This window comes from Vombatus ursinus, unplaced genomic scaffold (assembly GCF_900497805.2).
Source record: "Vombatus ursinus unplaced genomic scaffold, bare-nosed wombat genome assembly UNPS02014861.1, whole genome shotgun sequence".
NCBI lineage: Eukaryota > Metazoa > Chordata > Mammalia > Diprotodontia > Vombatidae > Vombatus > Vombatus ursinus.
In genome coordinates, this window is record NW_020954639.1 from 280,053 (window position 1) to 307,425 (window position 27,373).

Sequence of the window (27,373 nt, forward strand, 5' to 3'; positions counted from 1 at the left end):
CTCCCTTCCATGTTCTTTCTATTACCTTGTTTATGTGATGCCAAAAGAGATAAATATTTAATAATTTACTCACTCAAATGTTTCGTCTACTCAGTGCAAAACAACTGTCCATTTAAAAACATTTTCGTGATGGATTGTGTAAAAATGAGTCTTACCTTAATGATGAAATCATTGATACTTCCATGACATCCTCTCCCACCCCTTTATATTATTTTCCATTCATGACTTGCTTTGAATGGGGGTTTAAATTTTTTGGATGAGTAGTAGGATATCTGCTAGAGTTCTTTTTAAAAATTATTATAAATGGTGTCTCTGATGAGGAAGAAAATGAGCACCTGGAATTAATTATCTCCCAAACCAAGACATTTTAGTGGGAATATTTCTACTAACTAAATTCCATTAGAAGATTTTCACCAGTCTCTCCGCTAACCATATTATTTATGTATATTATATAACAACACATGTATATTATAATGTATACACAATTATATAGAATATATATGTGTATATATACATGCATGTACACATACATATATACATTATGTTATAGAACATGCACAGATAATATATAATATGTATATTGTATAATATATGCATGTTATATAATGTACACATATTGTATACATATATCATATTTTAAAATTAGATAACATATGATATATGTACATAACCTAGTTAGTAGAGAGGTATAAGTAGCCTGATTTTGACTTTGGCTCCATAATTCAAATCGTTTGAAACCTAGCATGCTATGCAATGATTTTCAATTCTAAGAGCCATAAGCAGAAGGAACTGGATGAGGGCAAAATATGATCAGCTTCCAGTCGAGTCTTTTGATGCCTTCTCATCACAGCATTAGGATGACCCTGGCTTCTTGAAGGCTTTTGCTGTTGGGTACCATTCTCTGATATGTTAAAGCTAGATTACAGATCTATCGAAGTATTGTAAATCCATTGTCTGGGGTCCAGACTGGTTACTTTAAGAGAAGAGCACCACTAGAAGAGTGGTCCCAATACTCATTCCATCTGCTGACCATGTCTACTTTCATGATTGAAATCAGATATTTTTGGTTTTTTCCAGTGAAGCTTTCTTGTGGTGTGCCTTCAGTATAGAACCCCACAAAAACTGCGATTCTTTAATATGCTCCCTGTGATGGAGACCACATCCCAGAGCTCTTAGGATGATGCTAACCAGTGTTTGTCTTAGAATCATACCAGAAGAGGGAAGATGGTCATTGTCTGAAACAAGCTTGCAAATAACTGTTAGTACCTCTTCAGTTGTACTGTCTACTTCAAAAAACAGGATACACAGTGACTTAAGAAACCCCATTTAAAACCACATATTCGTGTATTGGTTTGACAGTTCCTCCTCTTAATATCAACTAATATCAACTAATATCAACTTAATATCAAACGCTATTTGTTCTTAGGCTCAGAAGCTCTTTCATTTGGTTCCATTGTCAATTCTTACAGTTTATTTGAACAATTACATAGTCTCTACACTTTGCTTATCAAACTCTAAAACATTCTGTGGCCGAAAGCCATACCATTTTGACCTGAGAAGTGAAAACAGGATGAGCATCCAACACAATTATGGACAGGAAAAGAAATCCTTTGTCCTTCAAGTAGATGCTTTCTTACCACTGAGAAGTGGCCGGTTATGCCGGTATGAAGTTGGCAGCTGACCGATGTCTTCTATTCTGTGACTCATTACCCTGGAAAGATGACCAGTGTGATGCAGACTCCCCACCACAATGCTGTGTAAGTAGATGGGCTCAATGAAGTGACTGAGGAGAGCTCCTTGCAACCCAAGAATGTTCCATCTGGGTGGGGAAAAAGAAAAAAAAAAGTCAAAAGCAACCTCATCAGCCAGTGCAAGAAGAATTGAATGCAAGAAGCAACCCAGTCACGTTTCATCGTTTTGCAAAATGCTGCTGCTGCTTTTTTTTTTCAGTCCCTGATTCCCTAGGTGACACATTTCCTATCATGCTGATGGAAATGTTTCGCTTGGTGGCTGCTGCAGAGACACACTGGAGTGGTCATGACAGGCTTTGGCCTTGTGGCTACTAATGATTTTGAGCTCTTTCTAGCTATTATTGGATAAAGTTACAATGGTTAGTCTGCATTTTAATAAAACTTGTCCTTTTTCTATAGAAAAAAAATAGTTACTAGTAATACTGAAGGGAAGTTCTAAATTCTCCAAAGGATATAAAATTAGATAAAAATAAAGAGAAATAAAGAATTATTTAAAAAATGGAGTCTGTGCCAGGAAATTCCAGGATTCAGGCTAGTCCAAGGAGAAATAATTTACCTCTGCTTCTTCTGACTCTCCCCTCACCCCACCTCAAACTGGAATGTTCTGTTGTGTTGAACTCAAATGACACTTACAAATAACCTCATTTTCATATGGAGACAGTTTTGACATTAGAAGTTCAGATGAGTGTAATAGTATAAGGGCTTTTTCTTTCAAAGTAAATATCATTTAGGGTGAATTCTGCCCCTGTCTTCCAATCTTAGAAACTCAAATGCTGGCAACTTTTTAAGATGTTCTCTTCTACATGTGGACAGGGAAAGGTTAGAGGCTTTTGCTATTTAAGGCAACACCATCCAGTGGTTGCTATACTAAGTAATGGGCTTAGAACCCAACCTTCATCAGGAGCAAGCATTATGCAGCTAATTTCTTACATCATTGTTCTTTTCATTAATTAACATTTCTCCACCGTTAGTGCAATTATTGTGGGGCTTCCATGCTGTACATCTCTTTTCATGATTAATAAGGAGTCATTATATTTCCCTTTCCTGAAGCAGTCAATTAACACAGAATACTTTCCATTAATTACTGAATGTTTAAAACCAGCATGCTGTACCTGGAGAGCAATCTGCTCTAAGAACCTGTGACACCAATTGCTTTAAAAAGTTCTCTTTAAATTTTATTCCAAAAACACAAGCAATTTAGCCAGCAATATTAATTTGCCTCAGAAGCAGTGCTGTGAATGAGAAACATCTTTTAATCTCATGCAAGAAAAGGCAGCCATCTGGCTGGGGAGGATTTCAGAGAGAGCCTCTCCTTCTCTCACTCTGTAAATGCAGGTCATTAAAGTAATGTGTTCATCTACATAAAACTCAAATGGAATATAAAAGGTAATATTTATATACAAACAATTTAGTCCCACAATTTAAGCAGTCATTGGTTTTATGAAACATTTACTTTAGTCTATCAGATTTGCATAACTTCATTTGGAAAAAAAAGCAACTGTGGTCATTTCTACAAGTCAGATTGTCTCTCTTCCCCCAGCCCCCCACCCCCAGAAAAGGAACGAAACAGCTGCCCTTTTAGAATAGATCTCCAATTGCAACATAGAATTCAGATTGAAAACTTCTGAAGAAGAGGAAATCTCAGTGAGAAACACAATGCCTGGGATGGATTTTTCAGGGACTCAGCATTTGATGGCAACATTTCTTCCCAGATATTAATTCACACCCACACCTGGGATATGCTTTTACAGCCCATGATTTCCCTAGAAGCTGACTGTTTCCTTGCTCTCCAAGATAGGATGTGAATTTCTACAAAGTCCAGAATAGATGTTGTTTTTGTGGCATTTTAGTAATTTTTACTTTGGAAAACAGGATCCTGTCTACTTTTCACAGTTGATTGGGGTTTTCTGGATTTTTTTTTGTTTTCCCTTTGAAATGTGAAACTATTTCTTTTTCTCTCCTTTCCCTCCCCTCCAGTGCCAAGATGATGCCAAGAAACAAGGAGAAAGTCCATCATCAGTAAAATGATCTTCATTTGGTCTTATAGATGCTTTTCTTTTGAAGAAACAAGAAAGGTATGTTCTAGAGGAAATGACTATATTTGTCATGAAGTCTATGATTCAGTATCTTATTGTAATTTTTGTTCCCTATCCCAAATGCATTCCCTGTTACTCATGAGCCTGTTTATAAGAAATAGCTTTGTCTGCAAAAAAAGTATCAGTCATGGGCTGGTTGGGCAGAATGATCTTAAGTTGTGGCTTGTGGCAAAGGATTCTGGTGTAAATGAAGGTAAATGCTTAAGTAATTGATGGGATTTTGGGGTACTTTGAGGTTATTTTAAAATTCATCATCAGTGAAAAGCAAGAAAACTGTGACATGCCCATCTATAACACAGTACTTTATTCAACCTTCTTGCAAAGTATAATTAGTATTCACAGGAAACACATCATTACACTGGAGGTCGTTGATGTATTGGGTTTGAGAAAAAAAATTACGGGCCCATTTTTGAATGGTTCTGACTGTACAAGATTGTCCAAAGACAAATAACTTCTATATCTGTCCTCTTCTTAATAACCTTTAAAATAAGGAGAAAATCAACCTTCTGCTTGCTTAGTTATAGGATTTTCAACTTATTCAGCTAACAGAATCAATAAAACCAAATGTCTTCCTGCATATAAACTGGAGAGTTTTTAGCACTCTGGATTGAATGGAAAAATATCTCACCTTTTGTTCAAACAGCTGATATTACTGCAGTGTTGACAGAGACAAAATCCTATGTCCAGTTTTCAATATAGATAATCCCTAAATAAATATGTTTTTGTCTGTTTGTCAATCACTGAAATACCACAGATAAGTGGAGAAGAGATCTTGGAAAAAAACTGCCTTTCTTTAGCTGAGAGACACAATCTCCTTACTGAGGACAAATCTTGGCCTCAAACTAACAATGAAAACAATTACAAGATCCCTTTTGGGATAGGCTCCAGACCAGTCTATCACTTCAAGTGTGAGCCTCTCAGATAAGTTGAAAGAACAGTGATAATCATTAGGTTCAGCATGTAATGGGCATTTTGGGCTGTTAGCTTATCAGTTTAACATCTTGACATTACTTCAAATGAGATTTAAATCTACTGAGGGCAGTGATGTGACAACATGGGCCACTTGGCTCCACACTCTGGTATTTTCATAAATGAATATTCACCATGTCTTATTCTTTTCCTGTTAGGGAAATGGCCTGTTATCAGATAAGTATAATGGCAACATGAAAGCATCCTTACTTGCTAAATCTGGGTCCACATGGCTTAATACACATAATGGGCTAATGCTGGGAGAAAGTTTGACCAGACCTAAGGTAGAGTTAGCAACACTGTAAGAATAATTATTGGATTTGACATTATGTGATAATTGTTGGTGTTATTTGTACATTCTTGTGGTTTCATCCATGTAGGTAGTTATCAATGAGGAAATAAGGATCCTCTACCAAAGAGGATCTGCAACTGTTCTATAATTTTTAATCAATGTATAATTAGCATTGACTGGTGTACTGACATAGTATATGACTTCCATAAAAACCACAGCTAGTATGTTTGTGGTGGGACTTGACACCAGATCATCCTGAATCTGAGGCCATCCCTCTATCTTCTACCCTAGAAATTTTCTCCAGTAGCCAGAAATAAATACAGAATTGTTCAAAAAAATCAAAAGAATAGAAGAGAAAGTGAAACATCTCATAAGAAAAACAACCAATCTGGAGAACAGATCAAGGAGAAGTAATTTAAGAATAGTTGAATTACCTGAAAATTATGACAAAAAAAAGAATCTTGATACAATATTACAAGAAATTATCAAGGGAAGTTACCCTGAAGTTCTAGAACAAGAAAGCAAAATGGAAATAGGAAAAAAATCCACAATGACCACCTGAAAGAGATCTCAGGAGGAAAACTGATAGGCATAATTACAGCCAAGTTTCAGAGCTCCCAGATTAAGGAGAAACTATTGGAAGCAACAAGAAAAAAAATTAAATATAGTACAGCTACAATAAGGATTACACAAGACCTAGCAGCTACTACATTGAAGAACCATAGGTCTTGGAATACTATATTACCCTAGAGCAAAAGAACACGGGTTAAGACCAAGGGTAACTTACCCAGCAAAATTAAGTCTATTGCTGAATGAAAAAAATGGATATTTAACAAACTCAAAGACTTTTAGGTTTTTGTGACAAAAACCCCAGAACTTGAGGGAAAGTCTGACATACGATATCCAAGAGAAATAGAAGGTAAAAACTAAAGACCAATTATAAGGGACTCAATAAGGTCAAATTGTTTACTTCGTATATGTGAAAATATTAGCAGCATGTAGTTTGAAAGAAGGGCCTGGGCTGAGCTGAGTATGGTGTGGTGATTCTAAAAAAAAAATAAAACTATAAGGAGAGATAAAAAGGAGTGATTATCTCATGCAAATGAGGCATAAAAGTAAAAATTGATACAGAGGAAGTTAGTGGGGGGAAGGCAGATAGCTCTGGAACCTTATTCTCATCAAGAATGGGTTAAAGAGGAACAATTTACATATCTAGAAGGACAGAAAATTCTTCTAAATTCAGAAAGAAATAAGAGGGCAAGGGGATAGGGTTGGGGGGAGAGGATAAGGGAGGTACTCTTAGAGGGATGGTTCAGTTAAAGAATAGGAGGGCAAGGTAATGGGTAGAAGTAAAGCAGAGGAGTGAGGAGGGATAGGGTAAATAGGTGAGAAGGATAGGAGGAAAAATAGGAAGGAGGAAAATACACAAGTAATTGCAGCTTTAGAATGTGAATGGGACAAATTTACCCAAAAAATGGAAATGGATAGCAGATTAAAAATTTGAATTCAACAATATATTCCTTTCAGGAAATATAATGAAAATGAGAGAGATGCACAAACATAAAATAAAGGGCAGGACTAGAATTTAGTGTGTAAAAAGGAGCAGGGGTAGTAATCATGATCTCAGACAAAGTTAAAGTTAAAATAAAATTAATCAAAAGTGAAAAAGAAACTACACTATGTGTCAGCAATATTATTCAATATTGTTTTAGACCATTTAAAAAACCTAGACTGTACAAAATACTTAAGCACGTACCTGCCAAAACAGACACAGGAACTGTATGAACATAAACATAAAACAGTTTTTATACAAATAGACTCAGAACTAAATAATTGAGGTAACATTTACCATTCGTAGGTAGGTAAGGCCAATATAATTTTAAAAATGGCAATTTTACCTGATTAATATGTTTATTCAATGTCATCACAATAAAATTACTAAAAATATTTTACTGAGTTGGAAAAATAATAACAAAGTTCATTTGGAAGAACAAAAGGTTAGGAACTTCAAAGAAATCATGGAAAAAAGATATAAAGGAAGTAGATTTCAGCAGTATCAGACTAAACTATATTATAAGGTGAGCATTGTTGAAGTATAAAAAGGATAATTTCAATTTTTTTAATTAAAATTTTCTTGTATAAATAAAACCTATGTAGCCAAGGATAGAAGGAATGCAAAAAATTGGGGGAAAAATTTTCATAGACAATCTCTCAGATAGGATGTGATTGGATTGGAATATTGCTATGGTGTAGGAAATAATGAAATGGTTGACTTTGAAAAAATATGGAAAGACTTGGACTTAGGAAGGAAGATGCTATCTACTTTCAGAGAACCAGATGATAGGAGGAAATAAGCATAGTATGGTCTTACATATATATGCATGAGTGTACTTGTGTATATATGTGTATGTTTATAGATATCTATGTATATGTATAGCTATCCACATTTATTTGTAACCTTCTTTAGGGTGGTGGGGGGAGGGAGGGGAAAAATAAAGTAAAAAGTGCACAGCAGAGAACAAAAAAAAAACCAGCAAGGAAGCAAAGAAAAGCTGGGCAGCTTTGAAAACAATGTATTGTATTCATTATATAGGTTTTCTTGAAATGGAAATTTATTGTTTTACATTGAATCCTCTCTTATGGTCTGCTGTGTACATGGCAATGTTTTTTTTTTCTTTCTCATTTTGTATTTAAACTTAGAATAAAAAAAAATTACAAAATAATACATAATTGTTCTAGTCAGTAAGCTCCTGTGTGGGAAGTGGGTTGTCCTGTCTTAAGAGAAGTGGCCAGCCAGTCCTCCATAGATGTAAGCATGGTATGTTGTTGGTCACGATGTGGCTTAGTGTAATCAGGAGTTGGTGAAAGGTGTGATTGGACAGGCTAAGGTCTACATAGGAAAGTTTGCTGGCGGTACTCTTGAATATAAGACAAGGTAGGATTAGTCAAGATGGCTGACTGAGTTGTGGCCAATGGCCCAAAGGACAAATTATTGGAAGAGAAACACTTTGGCACCCGTGTCTGAGACTTGCAAGCACCAAGGATAGCTCCCAGTGAGGTTTCTTTCAGTTATTACCTTTTTACCTTATGAAACTTGCAGCTACCAATTACCTATCCTGGGAGGTGAGTTCTTTCTGGATATAAAGAGTTCTGTGCTTGTTAAGATAAATCCAAACCTTCAGTGATAGAAACTGCATCATCATTTATCCAGGAACCTTCAATGTCTGTGTTGGATGGAAGTACTACTTTCTCAGGGCAAAATTGAGGATTGATATTAGAAAGAGGGCTGAGGAAATGGGAGTTGGCTCCCCCAAAAGCAGGGCTGGGGCTGATTCCTGAAGGCCTTTGAGCTATTCCTTATCTTCATTTTCTTCTCTAGAGTTCCTTCAGGAGTCCTATTATATTTGGACACGTGACCAGGGAGGGCCTTGACAAGAGTTGGCTTGTTTGCTTATGACATAGTGCTAATAAGATTAAGGTCAAGTACCTATTTTGGTGTCCTAGACTGCATTCTGAAAACTGTTGACCATTTGTCCTGCAAATATGTGGGTTATTCTTAAGAGGAATGAGGCAAAGGAATATGAATGGCTCAGTGTAAACTTTCCTTATTACTTGGAAAAATTATTCAAAGCTCATGCTTTACTTGTGGTTTACATCATCTTCATAGGGGAAAAGTAGCACACAAGAGGCCTCTTAGTGTCTAGTAGCTGAATTAATACTCTATGGGGTTATTAGCATTAAGCCCATCTAGATCATGGCAAGTATACTTCTTGGTAACAAAAAGAAATTGACTGCCTCCCATTCTATGACCCGTAAGATCCTTGAGCATCTTGAGTCAACTACGAGTATTAATTAAGTACCTACTATGTGCCAGGCATGGAGTATTCGTTGTTACTAAGTCCAACTGTTTGAGTAGCTTGGGGGATCCCAGGAAACTGGTATGTCTATAGTTACACTGTTGTTGACTGGATTATGTTCAGAAGGGTGATATACTCTTCAATGTAATGAGGGATGCTAGGATAATGACGAGTGATTTCATTGCTTTGAAAGAGGGCAGAGAAGCAGCTTATCAAATGTGTAATAAAGGGTTGTTTCACTGTGGGCAAGAGTTGACACAGAAGAAAAGCTTCTCCTCTGGCCACACCTGTACCATGACTACTGGTTGAAAAGGAAATCATTTAGCCTCATATTTTGCACATATGCTATCTAATAGCTTGATGAGTCCCTGTCCTTGATGAATTGACTGATTTTTGGAGCAAATGAACTGATTATTTTGATAATTTTAGACATCTCCCTTTTGAGTACTGGGACCAGAGTCAGGAAGACTCATCTTCCTCAGTTGAAATCTGGCTTCAGACACTTTCTAGCTCTGTGAGGAACTTAACCTCTGTCTGCCACAGTTTACTCACCTATAAAATAAGTATTAAACAGCCCTCCCCGAGCTGTTGTGAAGATCAAATGAGATAATATTTCTAAAGCATTTAGCACAGTGCCTGGCACATAGTAGGTGCTTAATAAATCTCTCTTACCCTCCTTCGTTCTCTCTTCCTTGTCTCTTCCCTTTTCTTTCTCTTGTTTCTTTGCTCTCTCTCCTTTCCTGCTTCATTCCTTCCTTTCTTCTTTCCTTCCTTGCATATCACCACATTCTAGCGTGTGTCTATTTGCATTTGTTTATTCATAGGTTGTCATAGTACTCACTCATCTCTACCATATAGAGAAAAAGTTCTCTGAATTGATTATGAATATTTATGGTGAAAGATGAAGAGACTTTTCCATCATGAATTTCTGAAGCTATGTGACAAGTCCTCAATTCCAGGGACTAAAGAAAAACGTGTTAGACTCCAATTTTGACTCTTAGAATGACTTCCTCTTACATTTGTTAATATTTGTCCATTCATGGATATGCTTTTAAAAAATATGGTAAAGAAGGAGAGTTCTGGAATAAACACATTGACAATCTAGCTAGCTATGTGACCTTGGGCAATTCGTCTTACTTGGGCTTCACTGGTGCACTCAGAGGTTAAGTGACCTGCCCAGAGACCATAGTCAGTACATGTCAGAGGCAAAGTTTGAAACCAACTCTGACCCCTTAGTCTAAGGCCATCACACTTCCCCTGCCATTATGTGAGTCAAAACCACCCTACATTTTAGTTTTTTAATCTCCCTATAGGGATGTTATTCTCCAGAACTCACAGTACTTGATGCCTGCATCATTCATTTGGCAATTAATCATGGACTGTCTTGCAATATTTCTTGGATTGTTATTAAACTTAAAATCTGTGTTAAAATGAAAATGCCTAGATCTGCAAAGCCTGGGTACTTTGAGCAAAGGCCTAGTGTTACTCCATTGTTGGGCCTCACTCACTGTGGCTGGAGCTGGTAAGACTGGAACACCAAGCAAAGGTGAAGCACTACCCCACTTGTCCCATCCCCCTTTCCTGGAGCTGGAAGGACTAGACTTTCACACAAAGAATGAGTACCTCTTGACATTTTTCCATGATCCTATCTAGAGCCAGAAAGTCTGTGATCTCAAGCAAAGGCCTAGGGTTCACTCTCCCAGGGCCTTAGACTATGCCTAGAGTTAGGACTGAAGTCACTGGCCTCAAGTTTTTCCTCACTCCAATTCTTCCTCTACTCAGCTGTCAAATTGATTTTTCCTAAAGCACAGGTGTCTCTTATCCAATAAATTCTAGTGCCTCCCTATTATCTTTAGGATCAAATGGAAAATCATCTGGTTTTCAAACCCCTTCATAACCTGGCCCCTTACTGCCTTTTTAGTATTCCTACCTCTTATTCCTCTCTGTTGACTTCCCATTCGGGAAACCACTGACACAAGCCTCTCCTGTTCCTCAAGTAAGACACCCCATCTCCCAACTCCATGCATCTTCACAGGTTCTGTTACTGGAATTCTCTCCCTACTCATTTCTGTCTTCAGAATTCCTTGGCTTTCTTTGAGACCCAGTGAAAGTATCACCTTCTACAAGAAGCCTTTCCTGATCTTCCTACATGCTGGTGCCTTCCCTCTCTCGATTATCTCCAATTTATACTATAAAGATCTTGTTTATACATATTTGTATGTTGTCTCCTCGATTAGACTGGGAGTTCCTTGAAATCAGGGAGTTTCTTTGCCTTTCTTTGTATCCCCAGGGCCTAGTACAGTACCTGGTATATTACAGATGCTTAGTAAGTGCTTGTTGTCTTGACATGACTGGAACAGGTTTAATGTTGCTTTTACTGGGTCCTTAGGCACCAGACTAAAACCCTTGAAGTCTAGGGCCTCAGACACCATGTCTGAGTGCATGATCCATAGATAAAATTATCTTCCTAATGCACTTTATTCTCTGTCATCTGGAGATTGAACTATCAGGCAGGTTCACGTAAGCTTGGTTTAGGAACCCAGATCCCTTGCCTGAACTCCCTGCCACTCCCTTCCTCAAGCTTCTCAGTATAGAGAAGGAAAACTATATCCAGGGTAGCCTCCATCATTACAAGATCCCCAAGGGTGAGTCTCCAATCAACTCACATTTATAATAAGCAAAATCACACTTTCCACTTCCCTAATTCCAATTCTTCAGAACTGATCATCTCCTGAGGCTAAATCCTCCTTCCTACTTCTTCCTGTACTCTTATCCCTATCTAGCTCAGTCCAACCACTCCCCAGTCCCTTTCTTCTGTTCTTCCTTTCCCACCCACTAGAATCCTTATTTAGTCATTAATAAATTCCATCTCTTCTTTTCCACAACCTTTATCTCCTTGTACTTTACTCCTTCTAAATTTATTCCTTCTAAAATACATTTCTTCACCAGCCACTGTGTTGAATGCTCATTGTTTTTTCTTTCATGTCTTCTATCTTATTTGTCACAACCACTTCCAGAATCTTACTTGGCCACCATCATTCAACACCCTCTTCTTAGCTATCCCTCAGTTCCTTTATATAATCTAGTTCAAGTCTTCATTACTGTGACCAACTTGCCACCAAGTCCTTCTCCTAAACTCAAGGAGTTTAGCATCTGGTTCATAGTTTATTTATCTCTAGCCTAATTTCTATCCTCATACTCGGAGACTTCAGTATATTCATTGATGTTCCCTCAAATACTCTGACCTTTCAGGTCACCACCTTTCTCTATTCCTATAATCTACAGTTTCACCCTATTTGTCACCCACAGGGACAGACAAACCTTGGAACCCACTGTTTTCCATAAGTTTGCTTCCTTTGAGATTATGAATGCCGAGATTGCCCTTTTTGATCACTATTTTCTTTCTGTCTCTCTCTTAGCTGTACTCCTCCTAAACAGATCTTTTGGCCTGACTGCACCCTTTAGTTCTCCCAGTCTATTACAGTAGGTAAGGCATCACTTTCCTTTCTTCAAAATCTTGACCCTAGAGTCAACGCATTCAACCACATGCTTTCTTCACCCTTGACTCCCTTTCCCTCTTGTCCTATTACCATTCACACCTACCAAATCTTCAACCCTTAATGACCCTCCACCAACAACTACTTTTTCTGGTCATATTCTAGAGTTACTAATTACTAATAGAGGAAGGCATACAATTATACTAATGGGAGCCAAATCAAATTAATGTTGTCTGATCTCAACTGGTCCTTTATTGTTATGCTGTAAAACTTTTATTCCTTTGACTGACTGTCACACTTTATACAGATGCCAGAATACTCTTAAGGCATAGGTATGACCACATGCATCCTTTGTTTAACAGTCTTCTATGGCTTCCCATTGTCTATGGAATAAATTATAAATTCCTTTGTCTGGTGTGTATGACCCTCCACAGTATGACTAAACTAATTTTCTAGCCTTGTTTTATATGTCTTTTGAATGATCCAAATTACTAGCTATTGCTTAAACCTGATACTCCATCTCCTGCCTCTCAGCATTCATAGAAGACATTTCTCATGCCTGAAATGTGGTCCTTCCTCATTTCTAACTCTCCGAATCTTTGTTGGTCTTCAAGGCCTAATATGTTGCCACCTCCTCTGTGATGCCTTCCTTGATTTCCCCAGTTGTTGATGTGCTCTCTTCCTCCTCACTTTTCATGGTACTATACTTTCTTGTATACACATTGTATCCTGCCAGTAAAATGCAATATCCTTGAGGGAAAGGCCAAATTAATTTTTGTCTCATATCACCAGTGTCTGGAACATAATAGACACTTATTAAATTTTTTTTCTTTTTTAAATTTTTAGGCAATTGGGGTTAAGTGACTTGCCCAGGGTCACACAGCTAGTAAGTGATTATTAAATTTTTGTTGGATAGAATTAAATAGTAAATTCTACCTCTCAAATGATATTACAAGATTCATGAAGACAGAGACCTTGTATTATATTTCTTTGTTTATTTCATGGTTTTTGGTGCAGTGCCATACACTATAATAGTCTCCCAATAAACATGAATAAATGTATAGGTCCTTGTGGTACAGTAGAAAGACCCTGGCAATGAGTAATTGGGGAAAAAAAAATATTATTTTTAAAAAGAGCCCTAGCTGTGGAGTCAGAGGGTATGGATTCAAATCCTTCTGTGATTTGTCAAAGAGAATAACAATATCTGTCTTTCCTATCTTGCTCATTTGTGATAAGGAGAGAATAGGAAAGTACTTCAAGAGAGCTATAAAAATGGAATGTGACAGTATTGAAAAAGCAATGAAGATGAGGAAGAGAGATTTTTTCAACTGGTAACTTGGCACTTTATTTTTAATTTTTTCTTTTTATTTAGTATTTTATTTTCCCTAGTTCCATGTAAAAACAATTTTTAACACTTGCTTTTAAAACTTTGAGTTCCAAATTTGGAAAATTAAAAGCAAATGTTAAAAATTGTTTTTACATGGAACTGGGGAAAAAGTAAAATGCTAAATAAAAGCTAAATAAATAAAACTTTGAGTTCCAAAATCTCTCCCTTTCTCTTGCCCCCCCCATTGAGAAGGCAAGCAATTTGATATAGGATATGCATGTGTAGTCATACAAAACATTTCCAAAATAACCATGTTGTGAAAGAAAACACAGAGAAAAAAAGACCTCAGGAAAAAAAATAGTATGCTTCTATTTGCATTCAGACTCCACCAGGTCTTTGCCTGGGGATGGATAGCATTTTTCATCATGTCTCACCACTTTCTTTTACCATCAAAGTTGCCAGAACATTTTGATTTTATGAGGATAAAGAAGCCAAGAAGCCAGTGAGCTCTGCTGTCTGGGCTAAAAGAACAAGGGGCCAGAAGGATCGATTTTCCCCCCGTGCTGTACAAGTTTTGGTTTGAGTGCTTGAGAATGACAGTTGTTTAACTAGGACCTCTATTTTAAGCCTACAGTCACAAATGATATTCTCTTCTGACTTCAAGAGTCTGACTTTTAAAACAAGACAGCATATAACATACCTCTGTTAACACTGTGAATAAAACAGGTAGACAGAATGTCAGGGTTTTTTTTATTTTCTGAAGGGAGAAAAAAAGAAAAATTCACTTTAGGGGAATATTGAGCAGCAAATCTCCATAATCGGAAGAGAAATTTCATTCTTTTCAGTCTCAAGTCTAAGCTTAGAAATCAGACATTACTGTTTTCTCTAGAGAAAAAGCTATCTTTTTTTTAAAGCTTTTCATTTTCATAAAGTTTTAATCTGTTCATTTAGAGACACATTTTGATCAATAATCAGGCTCAGGTACTTAAAATTAGAAACCGTATCTAAAGGAACATTAGTTCCAGAAGATTTAGACTGTTAAGTGTCACTCAACTTCTGAGTTTTAGAGACAAATAAAACTCAGGTTTCGTCTAGGCTTCCAGCAGGCTGTGGTATTTGTTAGTTAGAGAGGGGACAGACTGGCTCATTAAAATTCAGAGGTTTAACTAGATGCCGATCATGTCTAAAGGAAAGTGGCTCAATAGAATGTTAGCTAGATTTACCTCAGCCTGAGTACTTAGCCCAGTGAGAAGCAGAGAGCTGGAGCTGTCTGGACAGTTAGAGCTGTCCAGAATGTCTTAATGAAGTGGATATTGGTGCTGTCTAACTGAAACTTTTTGTTTCTGCCACATTCATAGAATTGTGGACTCAATCGGTGACATGCAACCTCCATTTCTTCAACAGCTTTGGGAATGGTCATAATATTTTCTCTTTATTGCATAGTCTTAACCAGACAGCATTGACTACCTCAGGCTTGGGTGCAAGTCATATGATTATTTTAGAGCAGCTGGGTGGCTCATTGGATAGAGTGCTAGGACCAGAGTGAGGAAGACTCATCTTCCTGTGTCCAAATCTGGCCTTAGACACTTACTACGTGACCTTGGGCAAGTCACTTCACCCAGTTTGCCTCAGTTTCCTCATCTGTAAAATGAGCCAAAGAACGAAATGGCAAGCTACTCCAGTATCTGCCAAGAAAACCCCAAATGGGGTCATGAAGAGTTGGGCATGACTGAAACAACTGAACAGCAACATATGACTGTTACTCATTTTTGGTAAAGAGGCTGTGAACATGCCCATTTTGTGGATTTGGGTAAATGTCACATGAGAATGCTTTCAAAATTAATTGGTAATTTTGTAGTAGACCGGGATGAATACTCTGACTTAAGAATTAAGTGCTCTCTATCTTAGGGATTAGATCACCCTAATCAAGAGTTGTTTGAAAAATGGTTTTGAGATTCTCATCATAATGGGGTTAAGGAAATGTCAAGTATTGCCTTCTAATAATTATAATCACATAATGATGATGATAATGTTTCCTAAGTGCTTTATAAATATCATTCTAATTTTATCTCCACAACTCTGGGAGGCTGGTGATATTATCACCTCTATTTTACAGATGAGGAAATAGAGGCAGACACAGGTTGTGACTTGCCTAGGGTCATAGAAGTAATAAGTATCTAAAGCTGGATTAGAACACAGGTCTCCCTGGTTCTAGGTTTAGTGCTCAAAGGGGCCATGTCTACAAATGATCAAAACAATCAGCTCATTTGCTCAAAAAATTAGTGAATTCAAAAAGGGGAAATTATTAGTTATCATGTTATTAGCATCAAATTATTAGTTAGCGTGTACACAAAATACCAAAATGTTACATTTCAACTTGAGTATTCCTGACCTAATCTATTTACTACATCATTTATTGTTTAGTCGTTTCAGTTGTGAAGAATTCTTTGTGACTCCATTTGGGGTTTTCTTGGCAAAGACACTGGAGTGGTTTACCACTTCCTTTTCCAGCTCATTTTGCAGATAAGGAAACTAAGGCAAACAGGGTTAAGTGACTTGTCCAAGGTCACACAGTTAGTAATTGTTTGAGGCCAGATTTGAACTCATGAGGATGAGTCTTCTTGACTCCAGGCCCAGCACACTATCCCCACCTAGTTGCCCATCACTATATCATACTACTACAATATGTGTGTGTGTGTGTGTGTGTGTGTGTATAAATATAAATATATATATATACACACCCACATATACACACCCACATATATATATATACATATGTATATATGTATGTGTATATATAAAATACATATGCACACACATGCATGCACAACATTGTTACTATTCAATAGTTTTTCTGGAGAGAAAGGAAGAGAAGAGGAGGAGATGGATGGTGGCACAGTGGCTAGAAGGCTAGATCTGGAGTTAAAAAGACCAGAGTTCAAATTTGACCACTAGGTGACCCTGTGCAAGTTACTTAACCTGTTTGCCTCTGTTTCCTCATCTGTAAAATGGTGTTAATAATATCATCTACCTTCCAGGGTTGTCATACAAATCAAATGAGATATGAAAAGTGCTTTGCAAAAATTAAAGCATTATATGAATGTTAACCATTGTTATTATTGTTAACAATAATACTTTTCCCTGAAGATCAAGTAATAGAGATATAGGTGATAAGGGACATGCACAGCTATGGAGTCCTTTGGTATTTGATGATTTCTGGCGATTCTGTGTATGCATTTGCTTCTTTCCTCAAGCTGTACACATAGAATTTGGGCCAATGGGCAGTGGATAAGAGAAGATGAATAACCAAAGGCCGTGGATAACACACCAGGTTCGAGATGCATAGAACTTAATCAACAAGTATTTATTAAGCCCTTGCTGTGTGCCAGGCACTGTGCCAAGCAATGGCGTTACAAAGACAAAGAATGAAATAATCTCTACCTTCAAGGAGTTTGAATTATTGAGACATAGAATGTCCAAGAGTTGGAAGGAAATTTAGAGTGCACCTAATTTATGATTCCCCAGTTCATGAGGGAGAAAGTGAGGTTAAAAAAAGTAAAGCAACTTTTTTTTTAACATCAAACAGTTGGTTAGTAGAAAAAGAGTTGGAAAGCAGATCTCCTTTGAGTCTAAGACTCATTTTTCATTTTGCATTTCCCAAGAGAAGTAGATATTTCCTCAAGAAATTGGATTTTAAAAAATTTCAGACTTCTGATTTCAGAGGGATCTCCCAGTGTGAAAACTCCCTCTAGTGATAACAGATGAACAACTGGAATAAGTTATACCAAAGGATGTGAAAGAAAAGATCTAGAACACAAATGAATAAAAATAAAGCTATGATACCAAAGTAGGCTGCTAGGATAGTCCATGAACATTCTCCCGGGTTAGGCATGGAATTCTTTCTGGATTTATTTTGTTGTTTCAGTTGTATCTGACTCCTCATGACCCCATCTGGGGTTTTCTTGGGAAAGATACTGAAATGGTTTGCCATTTCCTTTTCCAGCTTATTTTACATGAAGAAACTAAGATAAATAGGGTTAAGTGACTTGCCCAGGGTCACAGAAGTAGTGTCTGAGGCTAGATTTGAACTTGGGGAGATGAGTCTTTCTGACTCTAGGCCTGGCACTCTATCCACTGTGCCACCCAACTGTCCTGGATAAATAAGTAGAAATGGATCTCTTTCAACCTCTCTGGGCCTCAGTTTCTTCATTTGTAAAATGAAGGAAAGGGAAATAGGGAACAGTGTAGTTTTTCTCCCTTCCTTTCTTGTGACCTTGAGCAAGTCACTTTACCTTGCCATTCCTCAGTTTCTTCACTTGTAAAATGAAGTGATTGTACCATAAGAAATCTTGAAATGGACATTTTCTGAAAAACCTGGGAAGACCTCTTTAAACAGATATAGAGTAAAGTGAGCAGTATGAGAACAGTTTATATAATGACAACATTATAGAGAAAAATAAGAGAGTTGAGAACTTTGATCAAAGCAATTATAAACCACAAGTCCAGAAGACTGAAGCTGTAATATTCCTCTTACTTCCTGCCAAAGAGGTGATAGACTTAAGATGCAGAGAAGAGACACACATTTTCAGGCATGGCCAATATGAGAATTTGTTTTTCTGGACTATGTATATTTATGATGAGGGTTTTCTTTGTCTTTGTTATTCAGTGGGGGATGGGCGTTGGGAAAGACATTGTAAATGCATGTAAAGTAAATTTACTTTTTAAAATAAAAAAAATAAAAATAAAAAATGAGTCACTGAATGAAATGCTATGAAAGGTTCCTTGTAGTTCCAAGCCTGATCCCATGAAGGTGCCCTGTTCTCACTCATGAAGGGCAGAGCAAAGTTGCTTCTTAGAATATTTGAAGGGGATCTGATCGTTGGAGAGATCTCGCCTCCATCTCTCCCCTGTCTCTAATCTCTGAACCCTAGGAAAAGATGAGGGACACTTTGGCGCTGGACTCAATCAGCTAAATCCATCCCCTTCATCCCCTAACACTCCTCCCACTGATGTAGGAACAGTTGCTATGGGAGTTAGAGAATCTCAACTATGCAGCTTGTAAAAGGAAGTATATCGAAACACCTCTCAGGACACCAAAAAAAAAAAAAATGAAACTAATTTTCTTACTGACAGAACATCAGGGAGTCTCCTAAAACATTTATCTATCTTCTTCTTTGTCGATGTTTATCTAATTATCGAATCATCCATTGAATCAAAAGATTCATTCATTTATTTACAATCTCCAATGTCCATTGAGCTTTTAACCTTCTAATGTTTATTGTGCTATAAACCCAACATTTTGTTTGCTACCAAAGCTTCCTGTCATGCCCCCAAATTAAGTCAATTGTTATTTACAATATTCTACATCCAGAACAGCACGTGCTGTGGTCTTATTTATATGACTTTTTAGGGTCTATTGATTTAAAAACTGGTTCCCAATGTGTTTTAGCTTTTGACCAGTATTTTGAAGGGAGTGGTGGGGAGTTGGAGTGGTCTGGATCTTGTTCCTATACCTAGTTAGTAAATAACCTCTTGTAATGGATTCTAGTTTACTTTTAAATAATGTGAGAGAGAATTAGCAAAGGGAATTACAAATGGTATTCATCTCATGGATACATTATCCCTAATTAAAGATATAATTGTGCTAATTGATTGTCATTTAAATAAATAAGAAGTTATGTGACATAGATGATGGAACAATTCAGCTTTAACACTTTTTTTCTTTAGCATTTGCTCAAATTGAAACTCTGTCTCATAGCAGAGGCAGTTAGAAATTTATAAATATAGATGAAAATGGCTCCCAAACAGCTTGCTGAATAAGATTGATTCCCTTGGAAAGATGGTCACAGTGTGAAACTTGGTGATAAGCATCTCTTTTAGGATGCCTGGGGTCCCAATGACATCTTAGGTTTCAGGGCTTCAATTTAAGCACTGCCTCAAAGTAAGAAATATATTCTCTCTCTCTTTCTTTTAAAAATTGAATTTTATTTTTTTTATTTTCATACCTTCACATATTCTCTCTCCTAAATTCAACAACCCAAAAAAGTAAAAGTTTTTTTTTCCTACAAAACATGAACAGTCAAAACAGATTCCCTTATTGGCCATATCCAAAAATGTAGAATGTATTATTCTCAATCCCAGTAGCAATAAAAAAGATCAGGCTTAGGGAGCTTTAAGGATGAATGTCCCCCATCCTTTCCAGGGGCCAAATGTAGGGGAGCCTGGGAGAAGCTAAATTCCCTTAGGTATTCAATCTGTACTCTACCTATGCATTTGTTTGTATTTTGCTTTTTAATTATTCTCACAATGATGTTACATGAACCTAGATTGTATTTATCCATTTCTTCATTCTCTAATTTATTCCACAAATACTTATTGAATGATCCCCAATAGAATGTAAGATTTTTGAGTGCCGGGATAGCTTTATTTTTGTTGTCTTTATGTCATCAGTGCCTAACATAGTGCTGGGTACCTAGTAAATGCTTAGTAAAAATTTGTTAAATTGGATGCTCATTATGGGCAAATCACAAGTCAACACTAGGAGGGATAGAAAAATATGTAATATGTAAGCTCTAAACTGGATTCCCTGAAGAAAAAAACTCTATCTTTATCTTATTTATGATGCCTAGGACTTTGCATGGAGTCAGTGTTCAATGTTATAAATATAATTCATTCAATGTTATAAGTATAGTTTAATCAATACTAGGGAAGTGTTCAGAGTGAAAAGTTTCAAATGGATAGTGAAATGGTTCCCCATTCTAGCTTGAGAATGAGTGTGAAACCTGTTCTCTCTTTTCTTATTTGGAATTTTCCCATCTTCCTGCCTTATCCTTTCCCCTTGGCATCAGATGTGGCCTCTAGTTGCACAAGAACCATTGAATTTTGCTCATGAGCTGTCACTTTTTTGTCCTGAAAGTGAAATGATTTACCATCCCTCCATCTTCTGTCCCTGGACAGAATTTTTTAAGCCTAAGTTTTAGATAAGATATCCTTTGTTCAATCTAAATTATCATAGTTCTGAGGTTTGGTTTCTGGATTTATATAACTGGATAGAAAACAACTAAATGTTTTATTGTTTTTAAGTGAAACCAATTCGCAATGAATATTACAGAATGCTTGAGATCTTAAATCATTCACGTAACACACGCTCTGGCTGAAAGATAGCAAATATAGATCCATTCTATAAAAAAAAAGTGCTTTGTTTAATTTAACTCTCTGATTCTCTATTTAAAGGTCTGGGCTTCTCCAGTAGTCATGGAGGCACAGAATCCTCCAGTGTCATTGGATATGCTGTGGGCTCATCTACTATTTCCTAATCCGGACCCTGTTGCTTTCCAATATCAACAGCATCCTTTTTATTATTGCCAGTTGTTATTGGCAATAGCTCTCCAGTGCATATTGTGCTGAGCTTTAGACTCAGTGAGTTACACAGTTTTACAGTCTAGGAGTTTGCTTACAGAAATAGGCAGTGACAGTATAAATCATCAAATATCAGAGACATTACTTTAAGACACGGGAGGTAAATCTGAGGGACCTTGAGTTGGCAGGCAGTAGGAAATGGGTTTTGAGGGTTGTTCACTTGTGGGGTTGGGAGAGAGAGCATGAGGGGAGTAGATATAGCCAAAAGAAGATGCATACATCCAAGGAGGAGGTGATCATGTCCAGGAAGTCAGTGACCAATCTGAAAAGGATGGTACCAACCAAAAAATTCGTTTTGGAAGTGAAACAAAAAATACTTAAGGTTATGGATTAACAAGGAAGTATAAGACCTTCTGGATGAAGAGTAGGTTGGGGAAGGAAAGAACTAAAGAAGAGAACAAGAAAGAAACATAGAGAATAGAGGCATAGAATAAAATAGAAATGATGAGACTGGGAACCAGTGAAGGATATATAGGTTAAGTTCCTAGTTGATATACTAAACTTTCCAAAGCATATCTTCTCCCCTTCTCTCCAGTCTTCTGCAGGGCCATTATGCTATTACTTATACTATGGAGACAGGTATACTTATGCCACTTGAAGGCAGGGGCTGTTTTGTCTTTCTTTGTATCCCTGGCCCTTAGCTTTAGTGCCTGGCATATGGTAGGCATTTAATAAATGCTTTTTGATTTGACTTGGTAGATAGATTTCATGTTTCCTTAAGGATTTCAGAGTTTAATCACTGGATAAAAGCTGACTGACTGAACTGAAATATAATCTGTATTTAATCTTTGCCATGACACCAGAAACAACATTCCAACTTACTCAGTTCTTTTGAATTTCCTAAGTTCTTAAGGTTAAAGGTTCACTTAAAAAATCTAGAAATATTTCTTTTCCCTAGAGAAATGGATCTACTATTCCTTTTTTTTCTTCTTCAAAGTTTGGAAACTTATGAGAAGGAGCTATTGATGTGCAGAATTTTATTATACAAGTAGATTTTCTTAAAAAAAAAAGAGAGAACTTCAGTTCATTTAGATGATATTAGTATTGACAGGCCTATCCACAACAAATATAAGGCTGGTTCTGTAGCCTCTATTTAATTTACTGTCTATTGATGTTTCAAACCACAGAGACTGCAAAATTTCAATTCTAAACCACTAATTTGTTTCATTTTTCTAGGGAACTAGAGACTTTGATTTAGAAACCTTGTGGTATCTTCGAGCAGTAAAAGAATTTCAGTTGAACTCAAAATTGTTTTGATTTTTTCCCCTCTCATCCCTTTATGAATACATGAAAATATTATCAGTGATAATATCTTTTCTTCCTTTTTTTTTCCTCTCTGCAAAGAAAAGCTACTTGATAACTGCCCATCTCTTCCTAGGGTTTTACCCCTTCTCTCCTACTTTGAAATGGAAATAATTGCATACATTTATTTTCTTTTGGTTGTCTTATTAATTCTTGATAGAGCTGGGTCAAGCAGGTACAGGGAGGTAAATTATACCATTTTCCTTATAGTCAATGGTACTCTCCCATGAGGATCAGAATCTACGTTCTTGTGTATTTGATGTCATATCTGGCATACAGTCTGGGAAATTACAGGCATGCCAAGTACATGATTAATATGTGGTTGGTAAATTTGTTCTGAGATAGAAAATGCTGCAGCATCACCAAAGATCATGTCCTCCTCTTTTTTTCTAGCACCTTTGTGAAGGCTCACTTTCTTTTGGCCGATCAAGATCCCTCTAGCTGAAGTATCTACCTACTAAATCTTTCTTATCCCTTTCATCATCATGTCAAAATGAAACTTGACCCTTACCTGGCAATCTTGTCTGTGCATGACATGGTGACAAGCTGTTCACCTAGCAATACGCCATCCCATGTTTGAACAGCGTTGTGACACCGGACAGGGATGGTTCCTTCCCCTGATTCTATCTTCGTTCGCAGGTGTCCTCGGAACTTCCTGACGATGTGCCGGCTGCTGTTTACTAGGAAGTAAAAAGCAGGAGGTGAGAGACAGTAGCTATAGAGAGCAGACAGATAGCAAAAACATCCAATTTCCAGAGATATTTAAAATGTTTATTTCCTGGGAGGGGGCATAGGGAGACAGTTCAAAGGATTCTAAAGTTTGAAGGAGGACAAAAATGGCACTCTCCTTTGGATGGCATAGGGTGAAAGGGTGAGGGACCTGCCAAATCAGAATGGAGAAAAGGGCAATTTAGTCCATGGATGGTCTAGGTATTGTAGCAAATAATGGCAGCTAGGCGATACAGTGGGTAGACAGCTTAACTTGGAGGCAGGAAGACTGACTTAGACACTTACTGGCTGTGTGACGCTGAGCAAGTCACTTAACTTCTCTCAGCCTCAGTTTACTCATCTATAAAATGGGAACGAGGAGATGTTGGTTTAAGATATTGAAAGGGGGCATCAGAGACTGAGGTTGAGGAAGAAAGCACCTGGCAAGCAAAGAGTGAAGAAATAGCAGGGGGTATATAAATGCAACTCTGAGCAAACCTCATTGGATGAGAACTTTAGCTTTAGATGTTGTTCTTTAGCGCCCCCAGAGCTTCTGAGAGGTGAAGCCTCTTAGGAATACATGTTTCTTTTTTCTTTTCTTTTCTTTTTTTTCTTTTTCCATCCTTCCCTCCATAGCAAGAGAGGGGAATACAGAAAAGAAAAAGATGGGTATTGTAGTTGCTTTTCTGTATAGGGAGAAGCTGGCTAGGTTGGTTTGTTTGCTTTCCTCAGAGTCACTTGAACTGTTTGTTATGAGGTCTCTTAGGATTGGACAATGTACAATCTAGGTGAGGGAATAATTGTCTAGAATCCAAATAAATCTGTTTTGTGATTTGGACTCCGTCAAAAGCTGCAGGTTCCCCACCCCTGGGTCTAGATTGTGAGCTCCTTGAGGGCAGGGACTATCTTTTTTCCATTTTTATGTTCCCAGGTCTTAGCGCCATGGCGGGCACATAGTAGGTGCTTAATAAATGTTTATTGACTGACTGAGGTGGCCATTTTGATGAGCTTTGAAGTTGCAGCTTTGCAGCTGTTATTCAAATTAAGAGGTAATGCTTTCTAAACATCTTTTAAAGATATTTGTAAATGTTACATTTGAATATAGAAGATGAGATGATTTGTCTTGATGAAAAGTGGTGAGGATCAGTAGCTTTTTGTGGTGCAGATGTCCCTGAATAGACCAATGACATCAAAGGCTTCAGTCTGGTCTTATGAGTTACCCAGAGCAAATGGATTTTCCTCCATGGTGTGGTGTGCTTTCCTTGCCAGGTTCCTGTGAGTGTGTGTCTTCTTTCCCCCAGAGATATTGAGTACTTTGATGGAGAGTTTAAACTAGGTCTATTTGTGGATTGAGGCATATTTTTAAAAAATCATTTATGCATTTGATTTAATATGTAAGTATTTTCTTATTTCTTTTGCCTTAATTTTTAAGTACATGGTTATTTTTAAGAAGTGAAAATGTATTATTATGAGTGGCTGGGTGTGTAAATAGAAACACATTGTGGTTGTTCAGTCATTTCAGCTGTGTCCAACTCTTTGTAATCCCATTTGGGGTTTTCTTGGCCAAGATACTCGAGTGGTTGGCCATTTCCTTCTCCAGCTCATTTTGCAGATGAGGAAATTGAGGCAAACAGGGTTAAATGACTTGCCCAGGATCACACAGCTAGTAAGTGTCTGAGGCCAGATTTGAAACCAGGAAGTCTTCCTGATTCTGAGCTAGGCACTCCATCCACTGTTCCACCTAGGGGAGAGAATATCCAAACAGCCACGTCTGGATAAATTGGACATAAGCTCAGAGTGGGGGAAACATCAGTGTTATGGGGGAATCAGAAAAGGCTTTTTATAGAAAGTGAGGTTTTGGCTGAGACTTGAAGACATCCAGGGAAGCCAGAAGATAGAGATGAGGAAAGAGAATTTGAGTGTGACTATGTCCTGGTGGTCTTTCTCTGGGTACTTTAGAGCTGCTAATGTGAGAGCAGGTGGGAGTGAGCAAGATAGCCTGGGAAAGAGGTTTGGGCATCCTCCATAAGAGGAGCAAGATTATATTACATTGTGGAGGGTCCATACCCAGGAACACCCCAGGCGTTTGCCTGGTAGTTATATTGTAGTGGTGGCCACAATGGTAAAGAAACTTAAGTCTCTTCTCAGAAAAATGAGGTGAATTGTCCAAGCCTTAGACAATCGTAGACTTTAAGGTGACACAGGCAGCAAGTTGTGGAGGCAGGATTTATACAGACATTTTCTGACTCTGAGCTTTTTAGTCTTTATTTCCTCACCTATAAAATGGGCATAATAATAGTACCTGCATGGTTGTCCTGAGGATCAAATGAGATAATCTGTCAATAGCGCTTTGTGAAACCAAGTTGCTATGTAAATGTCATCTTTATTATTATTACTATTATTATTGCTATTTAAACTCAAAGTCCTTTCTACCGTAATATGATCCTTCTGTATAGTGAATATATAACATGAAAACGATTCCATCCTTGAGGCAGTTAGTGAAGAGAAATCTGTCTACAGTATTGTAATTCTAATTTCTGATTTCCCTCCCTCCCTACATTTCTTTTTCCTTCTCATTTCTTTAAACACCAACTTAATAACCATCAGTGAAAAGAAACATTCAGATCCATAAAATCCCTGCCCATCTTTCTTGATTACACTCAGGAAAATTCTTATCCACAGCCTGTGCGAAAGTAAATTTCCCATAAAAAGAACTTAGACCCTCTTAATATGCATGAAAACACTGAACCTGATCTGAATTAACAACTTGTTTTCAGTAGTTAACCCTGGTTTTTGTTTGTAGGATTTTTTTTTTTCACCAGAAGGGCCAGGTGGTTGAAATATTTCCAGGGAGTGTTTATTTGGAGACTTGTAAGTCACAGGCTGCAGTCTCTGGCTTCTCCCCTGTTCAGTTTGATCAATACCATGGTGAACGTAAGTGTTTCTGATCTTGTAGTGCCCGTGCTCTCTTGGTGCGTCTCAGCTAATTGCAAATGGCATGAGGAGGTTGAAGATGCCTCTTGAGTCTGAACAAATGTCAATCCAAGCAGAAATTAGAGGGGACTAATTTGAAATGTTCTGGAGTGGATTGATAGTGTGCCCAAGATGAGAGAGGGTACAAAAATATCAGGGCCTGCCTGTTTTATGCATATAAACACCCCAAACTTAGAGGGTCCTAAGAAATGGCAGTATTTTGGGCACTGTATGTAGGTCTGTGAACTTTATCTTTGAAGGTGGGGAAGGAGAGAAGGCTGCAGAAAGGGAAGGGTGACTCCAGACCTTAGGAAAGTCTCCATTTGTGTTACTTACTTTTCTGGGGTTAGTATCAAAAGAAAGCAAAGAAATAATAAATAGAACTGCATAGCTCTATCTAAATTACACATGTGGTAGCTTCAGTGGTTTTGAAGGGAAAAAAGAGAGAGTAGATTTAAGCAGATAGGGCCCCAAGTGGCCATCTAGTTCAATTACCTCCTTACCCAGGTAAGGAAACTAAGGTTGACAGAGCTTAAGTGACTTGCCAAAGGTCACACAGGTAGTAAGTGGCAGAACCAGGATTAGAACTCAGATCCTCTCATTCTAGAGCCAACATTCTTTCAATTACACCATATTGGGATGGCAATAGAAAAATAAATACATACAAAAAGGAGAGAGTAAATGTATGAAAGGAAGGAAACAAACACTTATTAAGCACCTACTATATGCCAAGCACTGTGCTAGATGCTTTATAAATATCTCATTTTATCCTTACAACAACCCTGGGTGGTAGTGCTGTTATGATTCTCACTTTATAATTAAGGAAACCGAGGCTATCAGAAGTTGTTACTTGCCCAGAGTCATACAGCAAGTAAGTATCTGAGGCCATATTTGAACTCAGGTCTTTCTGACTCCATGCCTGGTATTCTATCCGTTGTGCTACCTTGCTGCCTCTGGTAGCGAATCCTATTTTTCAAAGCATAAAATTTTCATCTGCAGAACTGTTTTAAAAAAAGTTTCATTACTTAGAAACCTAGGTAAGGGACTAATTTATTATCATTACCGCTATCCTCATGCTTTTTATCTTATATTGAGTAAAGTTCGGAGAGAAATAGTCTTGAGAGGGGTAAATATTATTATTATTTTTTGTGTAGATATAAAAAAGATATTATTGTTGTTCAG

The 27,373-nt window shown here is 37.4% G+C and overlaps 1 protein-coding gene across 1 annotated transcript in view; it reads right to left on the reverse strand.

Moving 5' to 3' along the window:
* Positions 1-27,373, reverse strand: part of ADARB2 (adenosine deaminase RNA specific B2 (inactive)) — a 478,277-nt gene that overhangs the window by 17,833 nt on the left and 433,071 nt on the right. The window contains exons 8-9 of the mRNA XM_027841560.1: positions 23,022-23,190; positions 1,638-1,819 (exon numbers count right to left, since the gene is read on the reverse strand). Of these exons, the coding sequence (XP_027697361.1) occupies positions 1,638-1,819; positions 23,022-23,190 (351 nt within the window). The remainder of the gene's footprint in view (positions 1-1,637; positions 1,820-23,021; positions 23,191-27,373) is intronic.